At 41.9% G+C, this 25,068-nt stretch overlaps 1 protein-coding gene across 4 annotated transcripts in view; it reads left to right on the top strand.

Moving 5' to 3' along the window:
- The window catches only part of frmd3 (FERM domain containing 3), a 77,101-nt gene that overhangs the window by 25,615 nt on the left and 26,418 nt on the right, over window positions 1-25,068 (top strand). For 2 of the 4 annotated variants that reach the window (XR_013823937.1, XM_079897720.1), the window contains exons 5-13: window positions 862-959; window positions 1,278-1,401; window positions 1,725-1,812; window positions 1,957-2,045; window positions 5,295-5,358; window positions 20,790-20,875; window positions 22,952-23,026; window positions 23,160-23,228; window positions 24,328-24,452. Coding sequence is in view for 2 of the 4 variants with exons in the window: in XM_079897720.1 (XP_079753846.1) it covers window positions 862-959; window positions 1,278-1,401; window positions 1,725-1,812; window positions 1,957-2,045; window positions 5,295-5,358; window positions 20,790-20,875; window positions 22,952-23,026; window positions 23,160-23,228; window positions 24,328-24,452 (818 nt within the window). In the remaining 2 variants the exon portion in view is untranslated. Of the gene's footprint in view, window positions 1-861; window positions 960-1,277; window positions 1,402-1,724; window positions 1,813-1,956; window positions 2,046-5,294; window positions 5,359-20,786; window positions 20,876-22,951; window positions 23,027-23,159; window positions 23,229-24,327; window positions 24,453-25,068 lie in introns of all 4 variants that reach the window. The other 2 variants (XR_013823938.1, XM_079897719.1) reach the window with 1 other exon arrangement.

The raw sequence follows: 25,068 nt of genomic DNA, 5'->3' as shown, positions 1-25,068 counted from the left end.
TAAATGTCAATGTCAGTTCAGAATTACCTCTGTGAGGTGTGTCATGTGCACTTATTTTTAGGCCTTACAAAAGTAACATTTCTTGAAGGAAACAGTAGTGCTGAGTGCTCAGTTCCTAGTAATGTTAGTGTAGTTATATATGTGGGCTAGTTTCCCAGTGAGCACAGACCATCTGGTAGACATTTCTGCTCTGAAAATCAGAACAGGATGCCAGAACTGATATCAGAACAGGGTATCAACATTTTATTTTTATTAAATACCAGCCAATTGCGAAACTAGAAGGTCATTCTACAGCTGTCAAACTTTGAGACATAGCATCCTGTTGTTTTAGATGTTCCACACATTTCAGTAGGATTTTGGGGTGCTGTTATTGTTACTGGTGTGTTTGTGCTTATTAGTCTATAGGACAGATCTCTATGTCCCTCACATAGTTTTTTTTAGATCCAAATGAACAGCAAAAATCACACTGAACCTGACGTTTTCAACTATGTTCAATTCTAAATCAGATTATTATCTAATTTCATTTTGTAAATACAGTGTGAACATCCAGATTAAAATTCAAGTTTTTTTTTTTCACGTCATTCTAAGTTGACAATCATTATTGTGCACATGATTTGCCCTTAATAATAAAATAATTTATGAATTGCACTATATGACGTTGCAAATACATAAAGTTTGCACTTAAGTATATTCTTTTAAACTGTATTGTTGACGTAATAAGTGCTCTTTTTGAAAGTTTGCTAAAGTGAAGTAAAGGACTTCTTTTTCACAAGGGTTTTAGTGGGAATGCAGCCAAAGAGAAAGAATCCATGGTGAATGATTCATGTTGAAATAACACTTCTCTTGTTGTTTCTCTGTCAGGTACCTTCTGTACCTACAGTTGAAGAGAGACGTGTACCACGGTAGGCTTTTATGTCCGTTCGCCGATGCTGCGTATCTTGGAGCCTGTATAGTGCAGGGTAAGAATACAACTTCATCTACAACCAATCACACATTTCATTACATTGTGTTTTGCAACCAAAGCTTGAATATTATTTGATTGATAGCACCAGTAGCATGGTGCTCCTGAGCAATTTTCTTCTGGAAGCTTTTTAACTAATGAGCAGTCATATTTCAAACCTCTTTCCATTTTTTTCTTGCTTCTAATGGATATGAACCTAATTTAGATCAGGAACAGAGGATAGTCTCTTGTTCTAGATACACAGGTATCTTAATGGGCTCTTTAGCTTTTTCATGTGGTTATTTGATGATTTTTAAGGCTGTTTGTCTTGTTCTAGCTGAACTTGGGGACTATGATCCTGAGGAACATCCTGTTGACTACATCAGCGACTTCAAGCTCTTCCCCAAACAGTCCCTCAAACTAGAGCGCAAGATCATAGAGATCCACCAAAATGAGCTGAGGTGAGAGAAAGAAAAAAAGCTGTCTGCCAATTGGAATTCTACATTTATTTGTGCGATACAACTGTTGAAAAGTTTGAGGTCAGTATGATTATTTAATGTTTGAAAGGTGTCTCTTATGCTCACCAATGCTGCCTTTATTTGATCATACCGGTAAATACAGCAAAAACAGTAATATTGTGAAATATTATTACATTTTAAAATGCTTTTGGTTAAAACAACTTAAACATGCATTTTAGTCTGGAACTTGGCTTAAGCTTTGTTTGTGAAACCAGGGGTTTATGTAGTTGGAGATCTTAGATTCTAAAATTACATTGTTTCTGTAGGGGACAGTGTCCTGCACTCGCCGAGTTAAACCTTCTTCAGAGGGCCTACACACTAGACACATATGGAGTGGACCCACACCCGTGCAAGGTACTGACTCGCCTCAGAAACTTACAACATATCTATTATATACTGCATCTAGTATCTAGTAAATATCTAGTTTTAAGTACATATAAAATACAATATATATAGCTAAAACATCATAAATGTGATCTTTGATTAAATTCATTTCAGGATTTCACAGGATCCACAGCTTTCCTGGGATTCACTGCAAGAGGGTTTGTAGTTTTCCAGGGAAATAAGAGGATACATCTTTTAAAATGGTAACTTTAAAAAACATTTTATCATTAGCTGCACTCTCAGATTCACTCTCCATCTCCACCTCATCCTACTCAGTGTAGGTGCGGTCATGAAAAATGTCAAAAAGGTCCATTGTCTATTGTCAGTTGTGTAGTGATGTATGAAGCACAGCTCACACAGAAGCCACTTTTAAAACAAGAAGCTTTCTGTTGGTCAACGTGCGAATCCACCTGTTATGAAATTCCCAATCACGTGGATTCCTATTGAATTAACTGGATTTCACCTGCAAAAATTCTGCAAAAAGTCTAGTGTCCACTTTCCAGTTTTTTTCTGGAAAGAAACACCCACTTATAGACTGTTCACACCAAGGACGATAACCATAATGATAACTATCGCTGTAAAGTTTATTTTGTTCTGATCCTTTGAGAATAGAGGCATCCACGTCATAACTATAACAATATAAAGGAGAATAAAGGATTTAAAGGGAAAAAAGGAATGGATATTCCAGCTGTACGCCTGCTTCTCCTTGAACAAGAGGATTGTTCCTTCAAGGACCACACAAGGGATTTCTTAGATCTGCCGTGCCTGACTCAATATCAGGACCACTCACTCTGCAGTTTTATATCACACCAGCCTCAGCAAGTGGTCCAAGACATGCCTGCCCATGGAAGGTCCTTAAGGGAGTTTTGTCAAATATGTGGAGTGGGTACTTGTCAGATGCGACTAATTCACTATTCACTGTCTGCCTCGCTGATGAAGACCCCACTCTGGACCCAGAGCCCAGCCAGCCTTCAGCCATGCCGTATCGCGCTACGAAGATAGAGCCAGAGCGATTGCCAGATGCCACGTTCGTTCTGGAGCCCGAGCCTATTAAAGAGTCTGAACAGGTGCGTGAGCTGGAAACAGCATCCATCATTGAGAAAATATTAGTTTCCATTGAGGGGATGGATTGGAGCCCCACCCACACTCCCGTCGCTGAGAGGCAATCAATGAGGTGGGTTCCCAAGGAATTATTATTTGATGAGCTGGATAATGAAATGTTTCAAGGTCTCCAGTCTCCGCTGGTCCTGTCTAGTCCCAAATTGTCTTTGTATCTGCTGGTTCAGCCCAGTTCCAAGCCATTTTCATCTCTGCTGGTTCAGCCCAGTTCCAAGTCATCTTTGTCTCTGATGGTTCAGTCCAGTCCCAAGTCATATTCATTGTCATTAAATCAGACTAGCTCCAAGTCTGCTTTATCACCGTTGGCTCTGCCTAGCTCCAGGTCTCCTTCATCACCATTGGCTCTACCCAGCTCCAAGTATCCTCCGACACAGATGGTCCTGCCCAGCCTCCCTCTCCCTCCTCCTCTGCCTCTCCCTCCAGTTCCTAGGCCTTGCCTCCACTGTCTCCGTTCAGCCCCTCGGCTCCTCCTTCTGTGGTTCCGCCCAGCTGCTCGGATCCACCTTGGGCTTCCCAGACACCAGCTCCACCTTGGTCCAGTTCCGCCCTCAGCTTTATCTCAAGCCTCCGAGCCCTGGACTTCATCTCAGCCCTCCGACCCATCGGCTCCACTTTGGTCTGTCATCCCTCAGGTTCAACCGGGGTCTTTCGTCCCCCTGGCTCTCCTTGATCTTTTGTCACTCTGGTTCAGACTTGCAGATTTCCTGCTGTGCCTCGACCCTTCACCCTTCTGGCTTAGCTAGGCTCCTCCTTCCCTCCGGTTCCACCATTATCCTTTGGCCAAGCCCATGCCGCCACCTCAGTAATGCACACCTGAGGCTCCACCTTGGCCTCCCAGGTCTTCAGCTTTACCCTGGGTCCACGTCTCCTTGATTACTCCTGGGTCTCTTATCACAACTTCACCTCAGTCGGGGCTCCTGGCTCCATCTTGGCTCCTCCCTCCATCAGTTTTGCCATGGGCCTTCGTCCTGGCTCTGCTCTGGGTCATCCTCTGTCTCCTCCCATCTCTGCCCTAGCTCCTCCCTCTATCATCTCCACCTTGGTGTTCCCTTCTGCCAGCCCATCCAAGGTCTCATCTTTCGGTTCCTCGCTCATCTCCAGAACCCCTCCCTTCTTCCTCTGTTGGGGTGTAAGGTTATAGTCAGGTTCACTTTAGTTTAGTTTTCATGGTTTTCCCTGTTTCTGTTGGCCTAATTCTCATTTCTAGTTTGTTGCCATAGTTTCTAATTAAAGTTCCGCACCTGTTTCTTGTCCCTTTAATGATCATCTCTGTGTATTTAAGCCCTAAGATCTTTCTGTTCATGGTTTGGTGTCATTATCGTCAATGAGTATGTTTTCATGCACCCTCATAATGCGATTATTAACCCAATACTTTGATCAAACTAATGCGATTAAGCTCATAATCGCATTAAACTATTTGGCGTATGCTGATTTTAATCACAATGAACAGGCATGTAAACACCTAATCACCTTATTACCGCTCTGACCAAAGTGCGCATGTGCTCGGACGTAGACGGATGCCATGTGTTGTTCACACAAAGTCATGAATGAATTCTTTGAATTCTTTAAAATTATTTCTTCTTAAAAACTAAAACTCTGTCAACACAACTTGCTGCACAGTCTTTGCTCCGTATCTTCATCCAGACGGAGCAAAGAACATAAGCAAACCCAGCATTGCGATGTTCAGCACGGCGCTGAATAATATCCAGTACGTCCATAAAAATGTATTTTGAATTTGATGCGAGTAGATTAAAACAATGACCGGTAACATGCATACTTTATGCCTATCTGAGTATGGTATAACCATACTTGATAACGTTCTGTTTATTATAAGGATGCGCTGCAGTTTTACTGTAGTTATCATCGTTGGTGTGAATGTATATAGTGCTTAAGGATATCTTGCAACTTGAATATCTTTCAAAGATTTGTTGCCATGAACCTTGTACATTGAAATGCGAACTAGGAGCTGTTCGTCCTCAAAATCAGCCTGTGAGCTTGTAAACCAAACTGTTTCCCGACAGACAGTTTAAAGCCTCTGCGCTCTGACTCACAGACATTATGTAAGGCCAGTCGATCAGATGGAGTATACATCAGCTGATCAATGAGTGTTCTGTGAGTGCTCATGATCTATGACATAAGGTTTTGTAGTGTTGTTAACACCAGCCCACAGTCAACAAGCAGATAAATGCACTCAAGGCTAGACGTTTGAAGAGTTTTATATGTCTATTAATCTCTCTCTCTCTCTCTCTCTCTTATGTCTGACTGTTGACATGTTTTTGCATTGAAAAACATTTCACTTGTAACATTTAATTTGTAATGTCTCACTCTTGCAGGGCAGATGTCAGCAAATTTAAGTTCGAAGGGAAAACATTCTATGTGATTGGTGTGCAAAGAGAGGTAAGATATATTATCTTGTAAACTGTTTTTCTTTTAAAGCTCACGTTCATTGAAGTCATATGGTTCATAATGCATTCACCCACCATGCAACGCCAATTTACTTTGACTTAAAAGCATTCTGGCTTTTTTTTTTAATGCTGTGCATTACATCATGAGGATGTTATAAACACAATCTTATGTTATCTTACATTCATTTATGACCTTAGGTAAACTCACTCGCATTGTCTTTTATATATGTATTAACATTCCCATGTCCCTATTCTTCATTATACATAGCTGAAAATATATCTTTTTAAGATTTATACATAAAAAAACATATTAAATGGCTCTTTCACCTCAACATTTTCACACAGATTTCCGATTAGAACAGATTTAAGGCCCAGTCACACCAAGGACAATAATTATAAGTATATTAAATATAATAAATTAACTATAAGTATAACATTTAAACAAAATCATTGTAATTATATAATAATAGAACCCAAAACACATCTATAACGATAACTGCACAGAGGAACAATATCACTGAAATAACTTTCAGAACAATTTTTTCCCCCTAGCTGATGAATAATAAAAAGCCAATCAGAATTCATCAGACTTTAAAAAACTTGAGCATTTAAAGCGGCTGACGACGTAACTACAGCACGCACTGATAATAAACCGAATATAAGTGGCCGTTGGTGTGGCCGCTAATATAGTTATTATTATCATCCTTGGTGGAACGGGCCTTTATTCAGCTTCCTGTGCCTATCATTCTGTTTGTGTCACGCTTTAAATCTAGTTTTACATGTGCTTCTGTCTTCTTTTCTCTGTGTGAACTTTTCCATTGCTGGTGAGTAAACATATACATCATGGCAATTGATTAACTTATGAATTATTATTATACAGCCTTACAGTTCCTCACCCACATATCTGTCCTGATTTTAATCAGACTTTAGTTGTAGTGCCCAACATAGAGTATTCATAAGAATTTCATGAGCAACACTGTCAATCAGAACTACACAATTGTGATAAACATAATTATCAAGTATTTCACTGGATTTTCAAATTAAAATTGCTGTGGAATGTGGAATAATGGATTTTTTTTTAAATAAATTAATTAAATTTAAGCAATGATACTGTCCACAATTCAGAATAATCTCATAGAATTAGTTATGTTAATGCTAGCAAATCAAAAATAAATCCTAAAAGCTTTTTTTTTTAGATAAATCAAAAAAGTATCATATGTTTATAGATATTATAAACTGAATATTACATTGGTACGTGTTTTTAAAAATCCTTGTAATCCATTAAATTGCAAAAGTTATTAGGCCCTTGAGTCAAAAACATTGAAAACCATTTGTTTAAAAGTATTACATATTTGTTTGGTTGCTTCTGAACTTATGCATATTATATGATGGGTATGAAACTAAAGTGTTGTTCGATGTCTAAACCTTTGTGTGTTAATTCTGTACACCATGTCACCTGTCTGGTTCACACATGCAAGTCTGAAAGTTTCTGGGTTGATACTGTATGTGTGAACAGTAAGAACCATTGTATGCTGGAAGTCTGCTCCTATCTGCATGTTCACACACACTCGAACAGATGTGTGTGTAAGTGTGTGTTTACTTATACTGGACATGTGACTGTGTTTCACACAAGCACACGTCTGTCTGTGATATGCACTATTCCACTCAGAAGTGTTGGAGTGCAGACTGTTCACTATCCTAAGAGGTTGAGCAATGGCTGACCTGTTCTGCTACTCAAATCTCACAGAATGACTTCTGTTTTATTGCTCATACTTAGAGACAGGCATTTAACCAGACCTTAAGTCGTCCAGCACTGACATGAATAATAATGATACCTGTGGCTTATTGAGTAGATTTGTGCTATTACTTTTTTTTTTGCTTGTGGACAATAAAGTTAGTAAACAATCACATAGACTTACATTGTAATATTATAACATAATATTATAACATGTAATATTACACTGAATATTATAAAGACTAGGGGTGAACGTCTCGGTTACGTATGTAACCCTTGTTCCCTGAGGAGGGAACGGAGACGTTACGTCAGTGAATGACGAATGGGGTTTCGCTTAGAAGCCTATCACGTTCGAATTTTAGAAAACGAGCCAATGGCATGGAAAATGCCTTGGGTCTGCTGAATTTGCATGTCGCGACTCCGCCCCACCACGTGGGTATAAAAGGAGGAGCAGTGGCAATCTCGCATTAAGTTTCCTCGCTGAGGAGCCGAGACTGAACTCAGGCAATTCCAGTGGTACAGCGGTTGTGGCAGAAGGACGTAACGTCTCCGTTCCCTCCTCAGGGAACGAGGGTTACATACGTAACCGAGACATTCGCTTTCGTTCAGTCACTACGAGTTACATCAGTGAATGACAAATGGGGGTCCCAATTCAATCACGCCACATTGGCTGTCTTCCAGTGCCCTGCGAAAGACTGAACTCCCTGTCGTGAGACTAGCACGGACGAAGGGCTAGGCTTAACGCAAGAATACCAAGGTACACTGGGTAACATATCCCAGGAGGAACATGTACGACACTGATCGGGCATTTTCTGGGGTCTTCTCGGCGAGAAGAGCACCAGGTGACGAAGAGGTTTCACTTCAACCCATATGCATGTCTCGCTCTAGCGGAAGTGATGGTAACCACCACCGGAGGTGGTAGAGTACTCAAACCTGCCTCGTCCTGTCCAGAAGCCACACATGTAGGTTCCAAAGATCGGGACGAGGGTGCCAGAGGGTGCCCCGTCTCTGAGAAAGGAAGTCCTTCCTCAGAGGAATTGGCCAGGGAGGTGCTGTCACGAGGAGTACTAGTTCGGAGAACCAGGTCCAGCTGGGCCAATGAGGCGCAACCAATATGACCTGCTCCTCGTCCTCCCTGATCTTGCCCATAGGAAGCTGAGGTTCGTCCACGGGGTGAAGGTCTGACGGCAGGCCGGAGTAACTGGTACTCGGAGCGAGCCACCTCAGGACTCGATCGCGAAGCCAGTGCTGAAGCGGTCTCATATGAAGGAACCCGAGCGGCGTAGCTGCGGCTGCGGATGCCATATGCCCCAGGAGCCCCTGAAATAACTTCAGTGGAACCGCACTCTTGCCCTCGAACTGTCTTAGGCAAGTCAGCAGTGACTGCACGCGCTCGCTCGTAAGCTGCGAGCACATGGCTACCGAGTCGATTTCCATCCGAGAAAAGAGATCCTCTGCACTGGGGAGAGTTTGCTCTTTTCCCAGTTGACCCTAAGGCCCAGACGGGTGAGGTGCCGGAGCACCAGGTCCCTGTGTTCGCAAACCTGGTCCCGAGAGTGAGCTAGGATCAGCCAGTCGTCGAGATAGTTCAGGATGTGAACTCCGTGTTGCCACAAGGGCAGCCTCAACGACTTTTGTGAAGATGTGAGGAGACAGGGCTATCCCGAATGGGAGGACCGCGTACTGATATGCCCGCCACTTGAAAGCAAACCGTAGAAACGGTCTGTGTCGATGAAGAATGGAGACATGAAAGTAGGCGTCCTTCAGGTCGATCGCTGCAAACCAATCCAACGGACGAACATCCTGTCAACATCCTGAACGGAAGCCTGTGAAGGGATCGGTTTAAATGCGAAGGTCCAGGATTGGCCGTAACCCACCGGTTTTCTTGAGTACAATGAAGTAGGGGCTGTAGAAGCCGGACTTCATTTCGGCTGGAGGGACAGTCTCGATCGCACCCTTCGCCAGTAGGGTGGCGACCTCCGTACGCATGACAGGGGCATTGCCACCGACCATGGTGTAGCGAACTCCCTGGAAGCGGCGAGGAGACCGTGCTAACTGAATTGCATAGCCGAGCCTGATGGTTCTCGCGACCCAGCGGGACAGGTTGGGAAGCTCTAACCAAGCTCCCAAGAACTGTACCAGCAGGGTCATGCGAACCACAGATGTACCCTCGATGGGGCAGCGAGGCAGAATGACCGGGCCGGAAGTGGGAGGCGTAGCGTCCCGGTGTGGAGGTACGGTCATTTGCCGCGTCCTGACAGAGGAGGCCAGGGAAGGACGAGCATTCCACGGGGGCCTGCTCTGCCAGGGGTCTGGCAACAAAGGGGGACGAGAGTGCCGAGGCTCGTAAGCGGCGCGCACTGTCATCTGAGATCTCTGATGGCTCAGAGATGGATGTGTCAGTTCTTTCTTTAACCACATTAAGGTGCTGCCTGCCCCGGCCCTCCAGCGGGGGAAGGAGGGTGGTCCTGCTACCATCTCCTGGAAAGAAATGAGTGCCATCTCTGAGCAGCCCGTCTCAGGAGCGGGGTTGGAGCGGGGCTGGAGCAGGCTGGGGCACCTTCCTGCCACCACCTCCACGGCGCGGCCCAGATGAAGGCTGCTGCTGGGGCTGGGCGGGCGGCGAGCAGGCTGAGGATTCTGTGCCGACGGCTGGGTGGAGGCAGCAGCGGGCCGTCGGGGCAGAATATGCTTTATAGTGTGCTTCCGGGCGGTTGAGAACTGTTGAAGCGCCTGGGATAACGGGTTCGCTCTGCGTCTCTCATATCAGCCAGGTTGAGCCAAAGGTGTCTCTCCTTGACCACATTCTTGGACATCACCTGGCCCAGGGAGTGTGCGGTCACCTTCGTCGCCCCGGAGAGCGAGGTCAGTGGTGGCACGCAGATCATCAAAAAGCCCTTGGTCAGTCCTGCCCTCGTGCATGTCCCTGAGCATCCGTGCCTGGTAAACCTGCAGGATGGCCATGGCATGCAAAGAGGCGGCAGCCTTCCCCGCAGCGCTATAGGATTTCACGACAAGAGTTGACGAAACCTACAGGCTTTGGAGGGGTGCTTTGGGTCACCATGAGAAGAAGCGCTCTGAGGACACCTCACCCTCATGTCACCCTGTCCACCAGCCAAAGTATCACCTCTCGAAGAGGGGGTAGATGAGGGGACTCTCGCTCTAGTGAGGTCATTAAGAACCCCCGCAATGAGAACATGATTCATCCACAAAAGCTGCCTTAGTGTGATCTAAGCCCAAACACGCAAGGCAGTGAGAAACAGTCCGACCACAACCAGAAGTGCACAGGCGTCTTGTAAAGACGTGCCACGCACAAGCTCTTTTGTGAGAGGGAAAACTCTGCAGAGTGCTGAAGCGACCAGGGAGAAGCACACGACTGGCAGATCACTGCACAGATCAGCAGGCAATGTTAACTCGCTGGAATTCGCCGTCACACCTGGAGAGTAGCTCGTCTCGAAGAGTGAAGAACTCAGAATGGCTTGTAGGAGTGAAGATTACAGATTGTCACCGCTCCTCCTTTTATACCCACGCGGTGGGGCGGAGTCGTGGCATGCAAATTCCGCAGACCCAAGGTATTTTCCATGCCATTGGCTTGTTTTCTAAAGCTCGAAGGTGATAGGCTTCTAAGCGAAACTCCATTCGTCATTCACTGACGTAACTCTAAAGTGACTGAACGAAAAGGAACTATATATTATACAACCACCTAGAGCATCCTAGCATTGTTTAACATTTATAATTACAAAATTATAAGTTTTTATGGTTACACTTTGGTATACACTATGGTATTTTAAGGTGTTTTTGTTAGACTGTAATTATACATTTAATTACTGAGTATTATTACAAAAATACCTCCAAACATTTGGAATCTCTGAAAAGCCCTGGATTCCTCCTGGAATCCACATGTACCGGATGTGGCCCGGATGTGGGCAGACACTGTGTTGCTGTCTGGGAAGGTCCTTTTCATTTTAATCAATTATTAATGTGTGTAGCCTAACTGTCGCCTCTGGCTTGCTTAGTTGGGGACACTTAATATTCAACAATATTATTGACTTGACTGCACCGATACTATTGGATGAGAACTGAACTGAACTGGATTACGACATTACTGTTTTTCTGCAGAACTGCTAACTAATTTTACAATTGATGTTCTTTACAACTTAACTGAATCAACACTGAATTGACCTCAGCTGAACAATGACACTATTTTCTTTTAGATCTACTGTACAGCCCAAATGAATTGTTTGCATCATTGAATCATTTTCCTGTTATCACCGTAAAGCTGCTTTGAAACAATCAGGGCCCGGTTCCCCGATAACGCTCACTTACCTCTTACCACAGTTGTTTATGTTCCTAAGTGTGTTCCCCGAACCATACATTAGGAAGCTGCTTAAGATTTACCTTCTTATGTGCGACGTTACCCGGTGCTGTCCGTGGCGATGCTGCTGAATTGGTTGATATCGATGGCTCGAGAATCAATTATTCTCTCGTGCAGGGGCTGTTTATGTGAAAAAGCGGTGTTCTTTATAAAAGAAGTACTTCAGAAATAGTTCAAATTGCATTTATTAGGACTCATGGGATATTATAAAAAATAATCCAAACTATAATAGCCTATAATAGCCTAGCCTACATATTTTTAAATTGTATCATATATTGCTGCCATAATAACCATTTCAAATTTGTACGTGCTTTCTTCTCTTTCCCATTTTTGTTCGCTGAGGTGGAGCTGCGATGAAATACTGTTCTTGGAAATACTTTCCAGCATTTCAGTAATAAAAGTGTACATCTTACGTACGGTGCTCGGCAGTGATCAAAAAGGGTTTAAACAGTGGATTTTGAATCTCTTCTTGTAAACTCAGAGATGTGGATTCAGACGCAATTAAATTACCACACGACCTGTTTGTCAAAAAACAGTAGGTACTAATTTGGCCAGGGATTTTTACGTGGGTTGGGTGAGAAAAACACTGATATTATGGATTCGGACGGCACTAAAATCACCGACTCACCCCTGTAAATGTTTAAAATACCGTACGAGCCCATGAGAAACTATTAGCATCCGAATAGGACTTAACTGACAGTAGCCTATGCTTTCACTGGCCTTTAAAAGCGCTCTTTAATTAAATTAACAATATAATATATATAATAATATAATTAAAAATCTAACAACAATCAGTGTAATGACAATTTCATTCTTTGCATGAAAACACTTGAATTAGCCTAATTGAATACTGTCTGGGTGTATTAAAACTTTAGAATTATATTCATATAGACCTGCAACAGTGATAAGGTAAAGCTAAGAGTGGTCCAGACCAACCTTACGAAAGTGTGACTTTAAGAAGATATACTTAGCGTACGAACGTGTCGGGAATCGTGCCATAACGTTAAGAGAGAGGTTAAGGAATAGGTTAAGAACTACTTAGTGATAAGAACGTTTAGGGGAACCGGGCCCTGTATTGTATAAAGCACTTTATAAAAAAAGGTGACTTGACTTGACAAAACAGGAAGTATATATACACAGATGCAAACAATGGGACTACATGAGACACAGGTGTAATAATCAGAAACCAAGGAAACTAACAAGGGTATGTGTATTAACAAGACTAAACTGCAAGGAAACACAAGAAACACAGGCACATAAATGAAAACACAATAAAATCTAACATAACCCTGAAAGTAACTTCTGAATCAATTAACAAGTTTTTATTTTTATAATTTTCCAGTCTTTTCTAGGAAGCCCTGAACCACAACGTAAAAAAAATAAAAAATCCCGCCCAAATGTTTTTTTACAAAAAATTACGAGAATAAAGTCGAAATATTTCGAGAATAAAGTTGTAATATTTTGAGAAAAGTCAAAGTCAAATTCAAAGTCAAAATTACGAGAATACAGTCTGCCGTAGGATTTTTTTTTATGTGTGTGTGTGTGTGTGAGTGTGTGTAAGAAATGCGCTTGTGAAGTCGAACTGCCTGCAGCCTTGCACATGGATCTAAACAAAATAATATCTTTTTACTTTTATCTGGGCTTTCAACAAAAGGAAATTCTACAAGTGCTAATCTACCAACATGGCATTACCATTCTTTATTCTCGTAATTTTAGATTTTTTTTTTTTTTTTTTTTTTTTTGTCTTCACACAGGTTTTTCATTGCAATGTAAAAATGTGGGCTATCCACATGTCTTATTGTTACGTGCAGGCTAGGTGGATATAATCACAGGTTTATTAAATGTATTGATCAAAAACCAAAACAAAGACGATAACCCAGGATAATAGGAACAAACACAACAGCTTTACAAACAGTGGCAAAGACAATGCTGGACGAAAACTAGAATTACGCTTTAGTTACACTTTATTTCAACTTTGCAACTACATGCCAACTAACTCTCATTAGAGTATTAATAGACTGTTAGGTTAGGGTTAGTGGAATAAGTTGACATTGAAGTTGCTTATAGTCAGTAGAATGTCTGTTTGGGGAGCATCAAAATGAAGTCACATTTATTTATATAGATAGTTATACAGATAGTTTCAAAGCAGCTTTACAGAGATAACAGGAAAATAATGCAACAAAGTTTATTTCTAGAAATATAACAAGATATAACAAAATAGAAAATAACAGAAAATAACAGAACAGAACAGAACAGAAAATAAAGTTACTTATAGTTAGTAGAATGTCTAACGTGGAAGCCATCAAAATAAAGTGTTACCAAAACTAGAATCAAACTGATGGCTTAATAAATAAAAAGGAAATAACAAGGCGGGGGAGGTGAATATAATCGGTAACCATTGTAACAAATGAGTGGCGGGAAACATATGAAAAAAAAAGGAAACAGGAACAAAAACACAGGAAACAAAAAAAAGCAAACTAAGAGTCCATGACAAATCAACATAACCCCCTAACACTTATATATCTATAAAGATGTATTAAAATTAATCAGCCATTAGAAATTAAACATGAAAAAATAACAATTTAAATCAAATCTATTTTGTATTTTTATAATCTTTTAGTGTTAATTTTAGGTTGTTTGTGCTATACCACCTGAGGGTACTCTGTGAACCCCAGTTTGAGAACACCATTTGTAATCACAGTTAGTTTACTGCAGGATTCCCGCTCTAAGCTCAAATGAGTAGTTGACTGTCAAATTCAGATCTCTCTGAGCTTAGGATGGGGGAGCGCTCTGACATTTAGTTTTGTTTTTATGACGTGACTCTAAGCTCAGTCTGAGCGTACAGCAGTGAATTGCAGGGGGCGGCAGTTTGATGCTAAACGGCCTGGAAGTGGTTTGTATTGATTTCTGCCTGGATTCACTGTTCTGCTTAGTACTCCATCTATTGATCCCCGGATCAGATTACACACGCGTAGGGTTAATGGAACTTATTCTCCTGACAGTTCTGTTTTTCACAGCACTTTTTCAGACCTCATAAATATCTCTGTCACACTGGCCTAACACATACATATTCACCTCCGCTTCAGACCTGGTCGTATAATCCAGCACATATATTTGATGGGCTCAGGGTGTCACATAGTTCGGTTGCCAGATTAGCACATTCACTTCACTGTAATCTCATCATGTTAACTAGAGAACCGGGAATCTGATGCATATCGATCCAGAAGAAAACCAATACCGCTATACATTTTCATTACAGCACTGATGTAGCTTTCGTCCTCTCATGCATGATGATTCATCTAACATAGAATTATCATTACAAACCAGTTCATGTCCTCCTGAGCAGTTAATGCAGAAGTCTAGTGGGGATAAAACACAATATAGAAACATTTATGATGTGAAACACATTTTCATTAGCTATTGCGTAAACTACCATTCAAATGTTTGAGGTCAATAAGATTTTCTTTTGAAAGAAAATACTTTTATTCCACAAGGATGCATTAAATTGATCAAAAGTCACAGAAGAGACTTTTGCATTCTATTCTCTTTCAAATAAATGCTGCTTTTTGAAGTTTCTATTCATAGTTTCTATTCAAAGAATCCTGAAAACATTTATCATGGTTCTCACAAAAATATTAAACAGCAACTGTTTTCAATATTAATAATAATAGAAAATGTTTCATGGGCTGCAAATCAGTATGAATTCTTAAGACTTATGATTCACTCCAAGACAGTTTTAATGAAATCCTTAAATAACAAAAAGAAAAAAATTTTTTTTTAATAATCAGCCTTGGAACATTAAACTGCCAAAAACTAAAATAAACCCTTTGATGTAAATTTATATGCTTGATTATTTATTATTAAGTAACTGTATTACAAAAGAGAGACGCATAATCGCCTTGCCCCACCCTCGTGCCTGCCCGGATTTTGTGTGTGAAAAACTTTGGCAGTATGGATGCATATTGGCGCCAATATGGCAAGCCAAACATGCCAAAATCTGCAGAAAAAGTTTTTCCTCTCTCACTACCCTTGGTGGTGGGGCGGCTTTGCTAATTGCAGACTGACTCTTCCCTGCATGTGATGGCCACCCTACAAGTCTGTGGAAGGCCAAAACACTCAATGCACAAGGGTAGTTCTGAGCCGGGGTTTAGCTGCGCATAGTGACTTACCGTGGTTTAAGTCACAGCGCTGGCCCTCGGTCAGCGCTGGTGGTCCAGAAGCGCCCCAGGGCTAAACCTTGCAGAGGTGCGAGACATCGCCAAAGTGTGTTCCGCCGCTGGCATCTCAGTCAGCGGTACCCAAATTCTCAGTAAGAGCAGCTTCTCTATCTCTGGGTCTCAAGAGGGCGCGGATGGCACTGAGCGACGCTTCCATGCCTTGCCACTCCCGTCCCCCTCTATCGCCGGCGGGCAGCAGTGTATGGTTCGGGGATGCCACCCGGCCGGAGGGTGCCTCTGCCCCACCCTGGAACCTGGTAAGTGTTGCATGACACACTCAGACTCCGCTTCGGGCCACCTCAGTGCTTCCCGAGCCGAGTCCCTGTGTTCCACCTCGCTGCCCCACCCCGGGTACATCTGTGGTCCCGTTGGTCCCACTTGCAGGGTGTCTGGGAGTCTGGCTAGCACTTCCCAGCCCGTCTCACTGGCTCGTCCATACCATCAGACTCGGCTATGCGATTCAGTTCGCCCGGCACCCACCCAAGTTCAGGGACATCCACTTCACCTCTGTGGGGAGTTGCAATGCCCTTGTCTTGCGGGCAGAGATCGATGTTCTACTGGCGAAGGATGCGATCAAGCCAGTCGCTCCAGCCGATATGAAGACAGGGTTCTACAGTCCCTACTTCATTGTACCCAAGAAAGGCGGTGGGTTACGGCCAATCTGGGACCTGCAAACCTTGAATCGGGCCCTGCACAAGCTCCCGTTCAAGATGCTAATGCAGAAACGCATTTTCGAATGCATCCGTCCCCAAGATTGGTTTGCAGCGATCGACACAGACCGTTCCTACGCTTTGCGTTCGAGGGACAGGCATATCAGTACAAAGTCCTACCCTTCAGGCTGTCCCTGTCGCCCCGCGTCTTTATGAAGGTCGTGGAGGCAGCCATTGTTCCACTCAGAGAATGCGCCGTTCGTATTCTCAACTATCTCTACGATTGGCTGATCCTGGCTCAGTCTCGAGATCAGTTGTGCGAACACAGGGACATGGTGCTCAGCCTGTTGCCCAGCCCTGTTGACTCAGGTCAACTGGGAAAAGAGCAAACTCTCCCACCATGCAGAGGATCTATTTTCTCGGAATGAAGTTGGACTCGGTCAACCAGACAGCGTGACTCACAGAGGAGTGCGTCCAGTCGGTGTTGAACTGCTGAGTGAGATCAAGAGCAAGACAGTGGTCCCACTGAAGCTTTTTCAGAGGCACCTGGGGCATCCGCAGCCACAGTACGCCTTGTGCTGGGCCGCTACATGGCAAGCACATACTGGTCCATACGGACAGCACTGCGACCATTGTGTACATCAACCGTCAAGATGGCCTACGCTCCCACCGCATGTCACAACTCACCCGCCATCTGAGGTTGCTTCGTGCCATTCACATCCCTGGCGCGCTCAATCGTGCAGCCGACGAGGGACTATATGGGACTTCTTCGGAGCCGCACAGAAAGATCTGTTGCCTCTCCGGACTCGACCCATTTCCAGTTGTTTTACTCCGTGTCTGAGGGGGCCCTCGGCACTGGCTCTCACACAGACACTGTGCAAAGTCAGGGAGGACGAGGAGCAGGTCTTGTTAGTTGCGCCGTATTGGCCCAACCGGACCTGGTTCCCAGAACTCATGCTCCTCGCGACAGCCCCTCCTTGGCCCATTCCTCTGAGGAAGGACCTGCTTTCGGGAGAAAGGGGCACTCTATGGCACCCGTGTCCAGACCTCTGGAAACTCCATGCCTGGTCCCTGGATGGGATGCGCAGGTTCTAGGTGACCTACCTCAGGTGGTGGTAGACACCATCACTTCCACTAGAGCCCCCTCATTGAGGCGCCTCTATGCACTGAAGTGGAACCTGTTCATTGGATGGTGTTCTTCCCACCGGGTCGTGGGAAGTCGATCAGAGTCGTGCTTTCTTTCCTGCAAGATGGGTTGGAGTGAAGGCTGTCTCCCTCCACCCTCAAAGTGTATGTTGCCGCTATCATCGCACATCACGATGCAGTTGAAGGTAAGTCATTGGGGAAAGCATGACCTGATCGTCAGGTTCCTGAGGCGAGCGAAGAGACTGAATCCGCCTCGCCCCCCTTCTATACCCTCTTGGGACCTGTCTCTGGTGGCAGAGACCTCCCTTTGAACCACTGCTGTCAGCTCAGTTAAAGATCCTGTCACTGAAGACAGTGCTCCTGACTGCTCTGGCTTCCATCAAGAGGGTAGAGGACCTGCAAACATTTTCAGTTGACGAATCGTGCCTAGAATTCGGGCCAGCCAACTCTCACGTTGTCCTGAGACCCCGGCCTGGATACGTACCCAATGTTCCTACCACTTCCTTCAGGAACCAGGTAGTGAACCTGCAAGCGCTGCCTTCGGAGGAGACAGACCCAGCCCTGGCTTTTCTCTGACCCATCTGCTCCTTGCGGTTATACGTGGACAGAACGCTAAACTTTAGGACCTCAGACCAGCTCTTGTATGTTACAGAGACCAGCAGAAGGGAAAGGCAACCAGAGGTTAGCCCACTGAATAATGGATGCTATTGTCTTGCCCCAGTGGCCAGTAGCGCGAAGGACCCGTTCTTAGTGTTGGCTTGCAACGCCACTCCCGCCCCGCTGGGCCGGATCCGTGCGTCTATTGCTCCAGTAGTGTTCCCCAAAAATGGCTAACCCTGTTGAGTTCTTTCGTCACCTCTGCGGCAGTCAGACGTTGCAGAGCATTGCGTATGCATTGTGGAACCTGTGCTAGGCTCGGTGTCCATATGTAGCGGTCCCTGCGACGACCCCATATATATATTCCTCCACAATCAGCTCCTCTGCGGATGCTCTGTCGTCTCTGCTAGTGTTCTTTCCCCGCTAGAACTAGGCTGGAACCACCCCAGAGACTGCCATATGTTATAAGACCCTGCTTGGCAAGTCCATATGTGTACCGTCACTGTGCCTCCCTCCGGGGTAGGATGTGGCGTCCGCATCGTCCCCTTCCCCAAGGGCACGCTTTCCCAGCGTTATCCAATAAGTCACACTGAGTGGGTCTTGCAGAACAGCAGTGACTGACCTTCTCTGCTTAGAGCTCCTACTTTCTGCCCAACACTGCGGTCAGGCCAGGAGTCTCAAGCGGAGCACTGGAAGGGCCAGCAGCAGTGGCGTGTTGGTAGATATCGCTGGTTCATCAGTTATGACGTATGTCATAGTGAACTGACGAAGGGGAACGTCTCGGTTACGTATGGAAACCCTCGTTCCCTGAGGAGGGAACAAAGACGTACGATCAAAAGTATGTAATGGCTCATAACTCCTACACCATTTGTCGCAAACTCAAGTGTCTTGTATCGTTGGAATCCTTAACAAACAATGTCTCTGATTCGATTGTCACCTTGGTAAAATGTTTGGGTATTTTGGATTTTACAGAAAAACATATTTTTGCGAACTAGTCATAGGTTTTTCCCCAGATCAGAACCAAACCAGTGCAGAAATATTCTCTGGAGTCTGATTGTCAATAATTATGAAAAAAAAAAAGTGAAAATTTCAATTGACGTCAGCGACGGGACGCCAAAATTTTGAAGTAGCCTTGGCCTCTTTTACTAAAACGTCTATCCCTCTTGAACAGAATGAGATCATTTCTTAAGACTCTGTACTCATGTTTATGGGCAAAAAAGTTTGTCACGTGAAAAAAATCACGGCGATTGGCCACTTGGTGGCGCTATAAAGTGGGGAAAAAAACACAAAAACGTCTATATGCAACAGTCAGTCCAATTGACTTGAAAACCGGCATGCGGTGTCTTTGTCTAAGGTGCCACCATTGTCTTCAAGGACATTCATTTCGCTTTTTTGACATGCGTAAAGGATTACATATCATACGGTTTTTCACACATACCCTTGACATTCATACCATATGGTAGAACTCATTCAGAGCAACTTTGACTCTAGGACCACCGCTGTCAATGGAACTGGGGTGCGTTTCCCGAACAACGACCTAACTCGCTGCTTAACTACCATAGAATGATGCATCGTTGAAGAAATCAACTAGCTAGTCACGACTGTTTCCCGAAACCGTATTGTCGCAAAGTGGTCGTTCAGCCACGTTGGTTTATGACGTCACGCACGTGATGGAGTAATAACTTCTTTTAATGAATCTGTTTGAGATCGAATTAACGCTAGATGTTTTGCTATAAATTACAGACATGGCATTTGAGGGCTATTTCTCATTTTTCTCAGTTATTTTGTTTTATTTCCAGATTCAATCATAGGCTCGTTCTTACATAGTAGAGTACGTTCGCACATGCGCACTCTTCAAAAACAGTGCTTTAAATCTCTTGACAAACTAAAAGATGTAAATGACATTTGTATGTATTCTAAATAAAAGACACAGGTTGTACTGAATGTCAGCTTGCTTATTTTGCTCAAGAGAAGGATTTATTAAGTCCACATGTCATGCAAATTAGAAACTATGCTTCTAACCACAGGTCGAGATCTGTCGTTCCAATTACACAACTGTGCGATGCTGTTTGCGAATGTTCGTTAGAACAATGGTTTAAGGCCTTAAAGTGCTTGAACCCCGATAATTGCTGCTCGCAGCTATATTACTTATGAGAATTGTTTATTGTGATTATTAATCATAATAAATATAATTATTTATTGGTCATTGGAGACTTTCATTATTTGTTGTGACTAACGCACAATCTTTGTAAAATCATGGTGATGCACAGCTCCTTGTGATTTACTCCTTTATTACACTAATATATGTCCTTGTAAAACATATTGCAGTATCTGCAATGTAAATGAAGGTTAATAATTGTAATGTACATTGTGTTCGTTCCAGTCAATGTACTGCTAACCAGTTAACCGACTGTGCCGTTATGACGTGTTCTATTGATCCACACTCTCATGTTCCCTGCACTCTTCCCGGTAAAGCCGTCCTGCACTCAACGGCCATCACTCTCTCTAATATGCACACAGATTTGGGTCAGCATTTTGTTCAGCTCTCATTATTTATGACATTGTGCTCAGATTCCATCTCCTGTAATTTATAGATCTTTTTATGTCCTTTTACCCCCCTGTTCACTTAAGTTGATTGTTGTCACCTTTGCTAAGATTCCACGCTTCAGTTATTCATTCTGTCCTTTCATCTCTCTGCAGAAGAAACTGGTTCTGACATTCCACACCTCCACACCAGCAGCCTGTAAACATCTGTGGAAATGTGCTGTGGAAAATCAGGCATTTTACAAGTGAGAGCCATCCTTTTATCTCTCTCTCTCTCACTCTTTCTCTCTCTCTCTCTCTTACTCACTCTCTCTCTCTTCTTCACACTTCGTATGTGTGTCTCTCTAGCATTTGCTTGTGGTTTGGTGTTTTTATACAGCACCATTCAAAGGTTTTTTATTTTATTTTTTACTTTCTGTTCAATAAACAATCCTGGAAAAAAATGGTTTCGATTAAAATATTAAGCAGCATAACTTTCAATTTCAAAACTGATAATATAAAATTGATAATTAAAACAGTTATTTTAAATAGCATTTTTTTTTCTTTTTTTTTTTTACAATATTACTGGTTTTACTGTAGCATAAGAGACTTTTAAAAACATTTAAAAATCGTACAAACTTTGGAACAGTGGTGTATGGTTCAATTTCAGAAAATATTACTAATGTAATGCTAAAATAATTAAATGTATGTATGTGTGTATTAACCCATGACTTTTCTCTTTTTTTGTGCCAACCCTGTTAAAATACAAAATCTTTGGGAGTTTTTTGATCAGTGAAAGAAATGTCTGATATAGTACACCACATAATTTACAGTTATTATTATAGTGATATTTTTAGAAAAAAATCTTTTCACTTTGATGGACTACTGTGACAATGTAAGTTACTTAATGAAATGTGGAATGTAATTTAAACTTACCTTGGTTTGTTTTTCATTATTTCACTTTTTCACTTTTTTAAAGAATGTCACAAGATAACAGTGTTGAACAGAAAGTGCATAAAGCATTTTAGAAAAAAAATACATTGTGAAATCATGAGTTACAATTCAATGAAACCTATAAATATACATTTTTGAAAATAGATTTTGCATATAATGTGACTAAGTTCTAGATCCTGGTGATTATATCAGTATGAGGTCATGAGGACAAACACAGCACACGAATGGCGCCGCTTCCTGAGAATGACCCTGATATAAGTGCCTCTGTCTCTTTCTCTGTCTCTGGTTACTATGTGTGAGTGGTGTCACATTACTGTAGAAAGCCCTTTAATTAAGAGCTTTAATGACAGCAGGCCTGCACATATCAAACCAGGACACTGGCAGTTATCCCTGTCTTCATATTAACAACACACACATCAGTCAATCAATGACAAACTGCTCTCCTGAGCAGGCCACACAGTATCAGTACACTTTCTACACTGATTAAATATGAAAATCTGCTGAATTATGCTGAATGGATTTATATATAGCAAAAACTGTTAAATGGAAATGAGAATACTGCAGTCTGTTAGCTGGAAGAAACAGCAGGCACAGACTCCATATGGTCCTGCTTACAGGACATGCAATGTAAGATACAAAGCTGGTTACAAAGATACACACATTACAATAAAATGCAATACACATTTATTTCTAAAGTAGGCCTACATTTAAAAACAGTGTTTATTTAAAAATAAAGTGCTTTACAATTTAAAAATAAGGTTACATTTTATATCAATAGTCCACTTTAGACATTCTGCTAACTATAGTAACTGCAACAACATGTCCGCTAACTCTCGTTAATTTGCTACAACATTTCAACTAACTTTCATTAGAGTATTAGTAGACTGTTAGGTTTTGGTTAGAACAATATGTTAACATGTAGTTGCAATGTTACTTATAGTCAGTAGAACGTCTGTTGAGGAGCATCAAAATAAAGTGTTAGCAGAAATTAAGCAGACAGTCTACTAATACTCTAATGAGAGTTAGTTGACATGTTGCAAAGTTATTTATAGCTAGTAGAATGTCTAAAGTGGACTATCAAATAAAGTGTTACCAAACATAATACATACTTTCACACCACATTCATACATTCAATAAGATGCATTAACACCATTTTCATTGCTCTAACGCAAAGGCCAAACTACAAAAATAGGTTTTAAGACAGTATAAAGGTCTCAGCTTAAGGAGAACACCTGATGTGAAGTAGAAGATAATAAACACATACTTTGTGACTTTTTATCTCACAATTCTGACTTTTTTTTCTCACAATTTCGAGTTTATACAGTATAAGCAACGCAATTTCAGTCATAACTAAATGTTATTGCATTTCTCTGATTTATGTGATTTAGATGTGCAAAGTCAAGTCAGATAAAGACTGTGTCCAGCAGCAGTATATTTTTCAAGGGAAGCCGATTTCGCTACAGGTGAGATGATTTGGCCTGATAAGAGTAAATCATATGTCAGGCATGCTAATATGACTATTTTCATTTTACTTATGTGTCATTTTATTTCACATTATTTAAGTGGATCAAATGATTGTTTCTGGTTTGATTCCAGTGGTCGGGTGGCTAAAGAAGTGATTGAAGCCAGTTCGAAGATTCAGAGAGAACCTCCTGTTGTACACAGGTCAGCATCAATTTTCAATATATCTTACCACCACTTTTCTTACTGTATCTAGATGGCACTTCACTCAGACATACTGCTTGTGGGTTAGAAGGTTGTGGGGATCGGGCTCTTTATATGGTTTTAAAGGGTCATAATATACACTTAGGTTTTTTTTTTTTTTGGGGGGGGGGGGGGGGGGGGGTTCACTTACTGTATAATCCATTTAAGCATTCTTTGACCATTTTCCATCCTCACACTGACCCTCACAATTAAACAAATTATATTTTGGATACTGTGTTTTTGAGACTTATGTATGTAATGAACTCTTTTCCCCTATTTTTACATTTAGCACTTAATATGGAAATAATATTACTTGTGTTCAAACTAAATGTTATGTTTTTGGACATTTAATTGCATGTTATTTGCAATTAAATGAAATTGTATTAACATGTGTTTAATAATTAATAAGTAATTTTAAATAAACTTGTAATTATACATTTGTAATGATAAACTTGCAATTTAGTATATTTAAAATATTAACTTTAATTGTAAATTAAAATGTAAACATTTTTTATGATTTGAAACTAAAACTGTTAAATTGACATTATTACAAAGTGCACCTTTTAAAAGTGTACTCAAGTGTGTTAAAAACAGTGGTGAAAGTGAACTCTCTCTTTAAGTACACTTAAGTAGTCTTTTATTTCAGTAGTATTATACTATTATACTATCTGCAAGTACAGTTTTAAAAATATACTTTTAAGATTTTAAATACATACAAGTGTAAATTTAAAACAATTAAGTACACTTCTCACAAAAGTGTCATATTTGAAATAAGTGATGGCAAAAGAGCAATAATAAAAAAAAAATATTTGTTAGTTGGCTATGTTGATTTCTGATTGATCTTGCCTGCATTTCTCAAAAGCATCGTGAGCTAAGTTGATCGTAGAGACTATTGGTGGCAATCTACTTAGGCTTACAATGCTCTTGGGAAACGCAGTCCTGGTCTGGTTATGATGCCTTGTATTGTGAATATGACATGTATAGTATCAAACTCTTTTATTTAGAAAACTATGTTTTATGAAATGTTGTCTTTCTGTGTCTGCTTCTGTGGGTGTTTCAGATCTCAGTTTGGGCAAAGCAGAAGCTTTACTTCACTCAGTCATAAACAGCTCATAATGAACATGGAGCCCCTCCTACCAGCACTGAGCTCCAGCAGGGAAAACAGAGACTCCTCAGCAGACATTGGTAACACACACAAACACACCTGCATCCATACACACCTTAAAGGTGAACCTTTTCCAACTGTAAAAAACTTTGACCCCTGAAATGAAAATGACAAAAAAACTAACAAATGATTATGATCATTTATGATTATGATTTATGATTAAAATGTTGTTCATCCACATGAGCTGGTCATATTAATATACTAGATACAGATGTTTTTATTCTACAAGAGGGTGATTGATTGATCTGGTATTGCGAAGAGCAAAGATATGACGTACCAAAAGCAGATCAGTCAGAACCTTCGTCTTTGGGTGTGAGAGTTGGACATTAAGAAAGGCAGATAGAAGGAAAATCGATGCATTCGAAATGTGGAGCTGGTGGAAATTGTTACAAATACCATGGATAGCCAGGAAAACAAATATTGAAGTATTGGATCAAATAAAACCAAGGACGTCACTAGAAGCTGAAATCACTGCAACTGACTGACTTTGGCCACATTATGTGAGCAAACTCGCTAGAAAAGCCAGTAATGTTGGGAATGGTCAGTAGTATCAGAAGAAGGGGATGGCAACAAACACGCTGGCTCGACACCATCAAATCAGATGGAAATTAAACCATCAAAACAGCATAGAGAATG

This window comes from Squalius cephalus (assembly GCF_949319135.1).
Source record: "Squalius cephalus genome assembly, chromosome: 16".
NCBI lineage: Eukaryota > Metazoa > Chordata > Actinopteri > Cypriniformes > Leuciscidae > Squalius > Squalius cephalus.
This window is presented reverse-complemented; position numbering and strand designations above follow the sequence as displayed.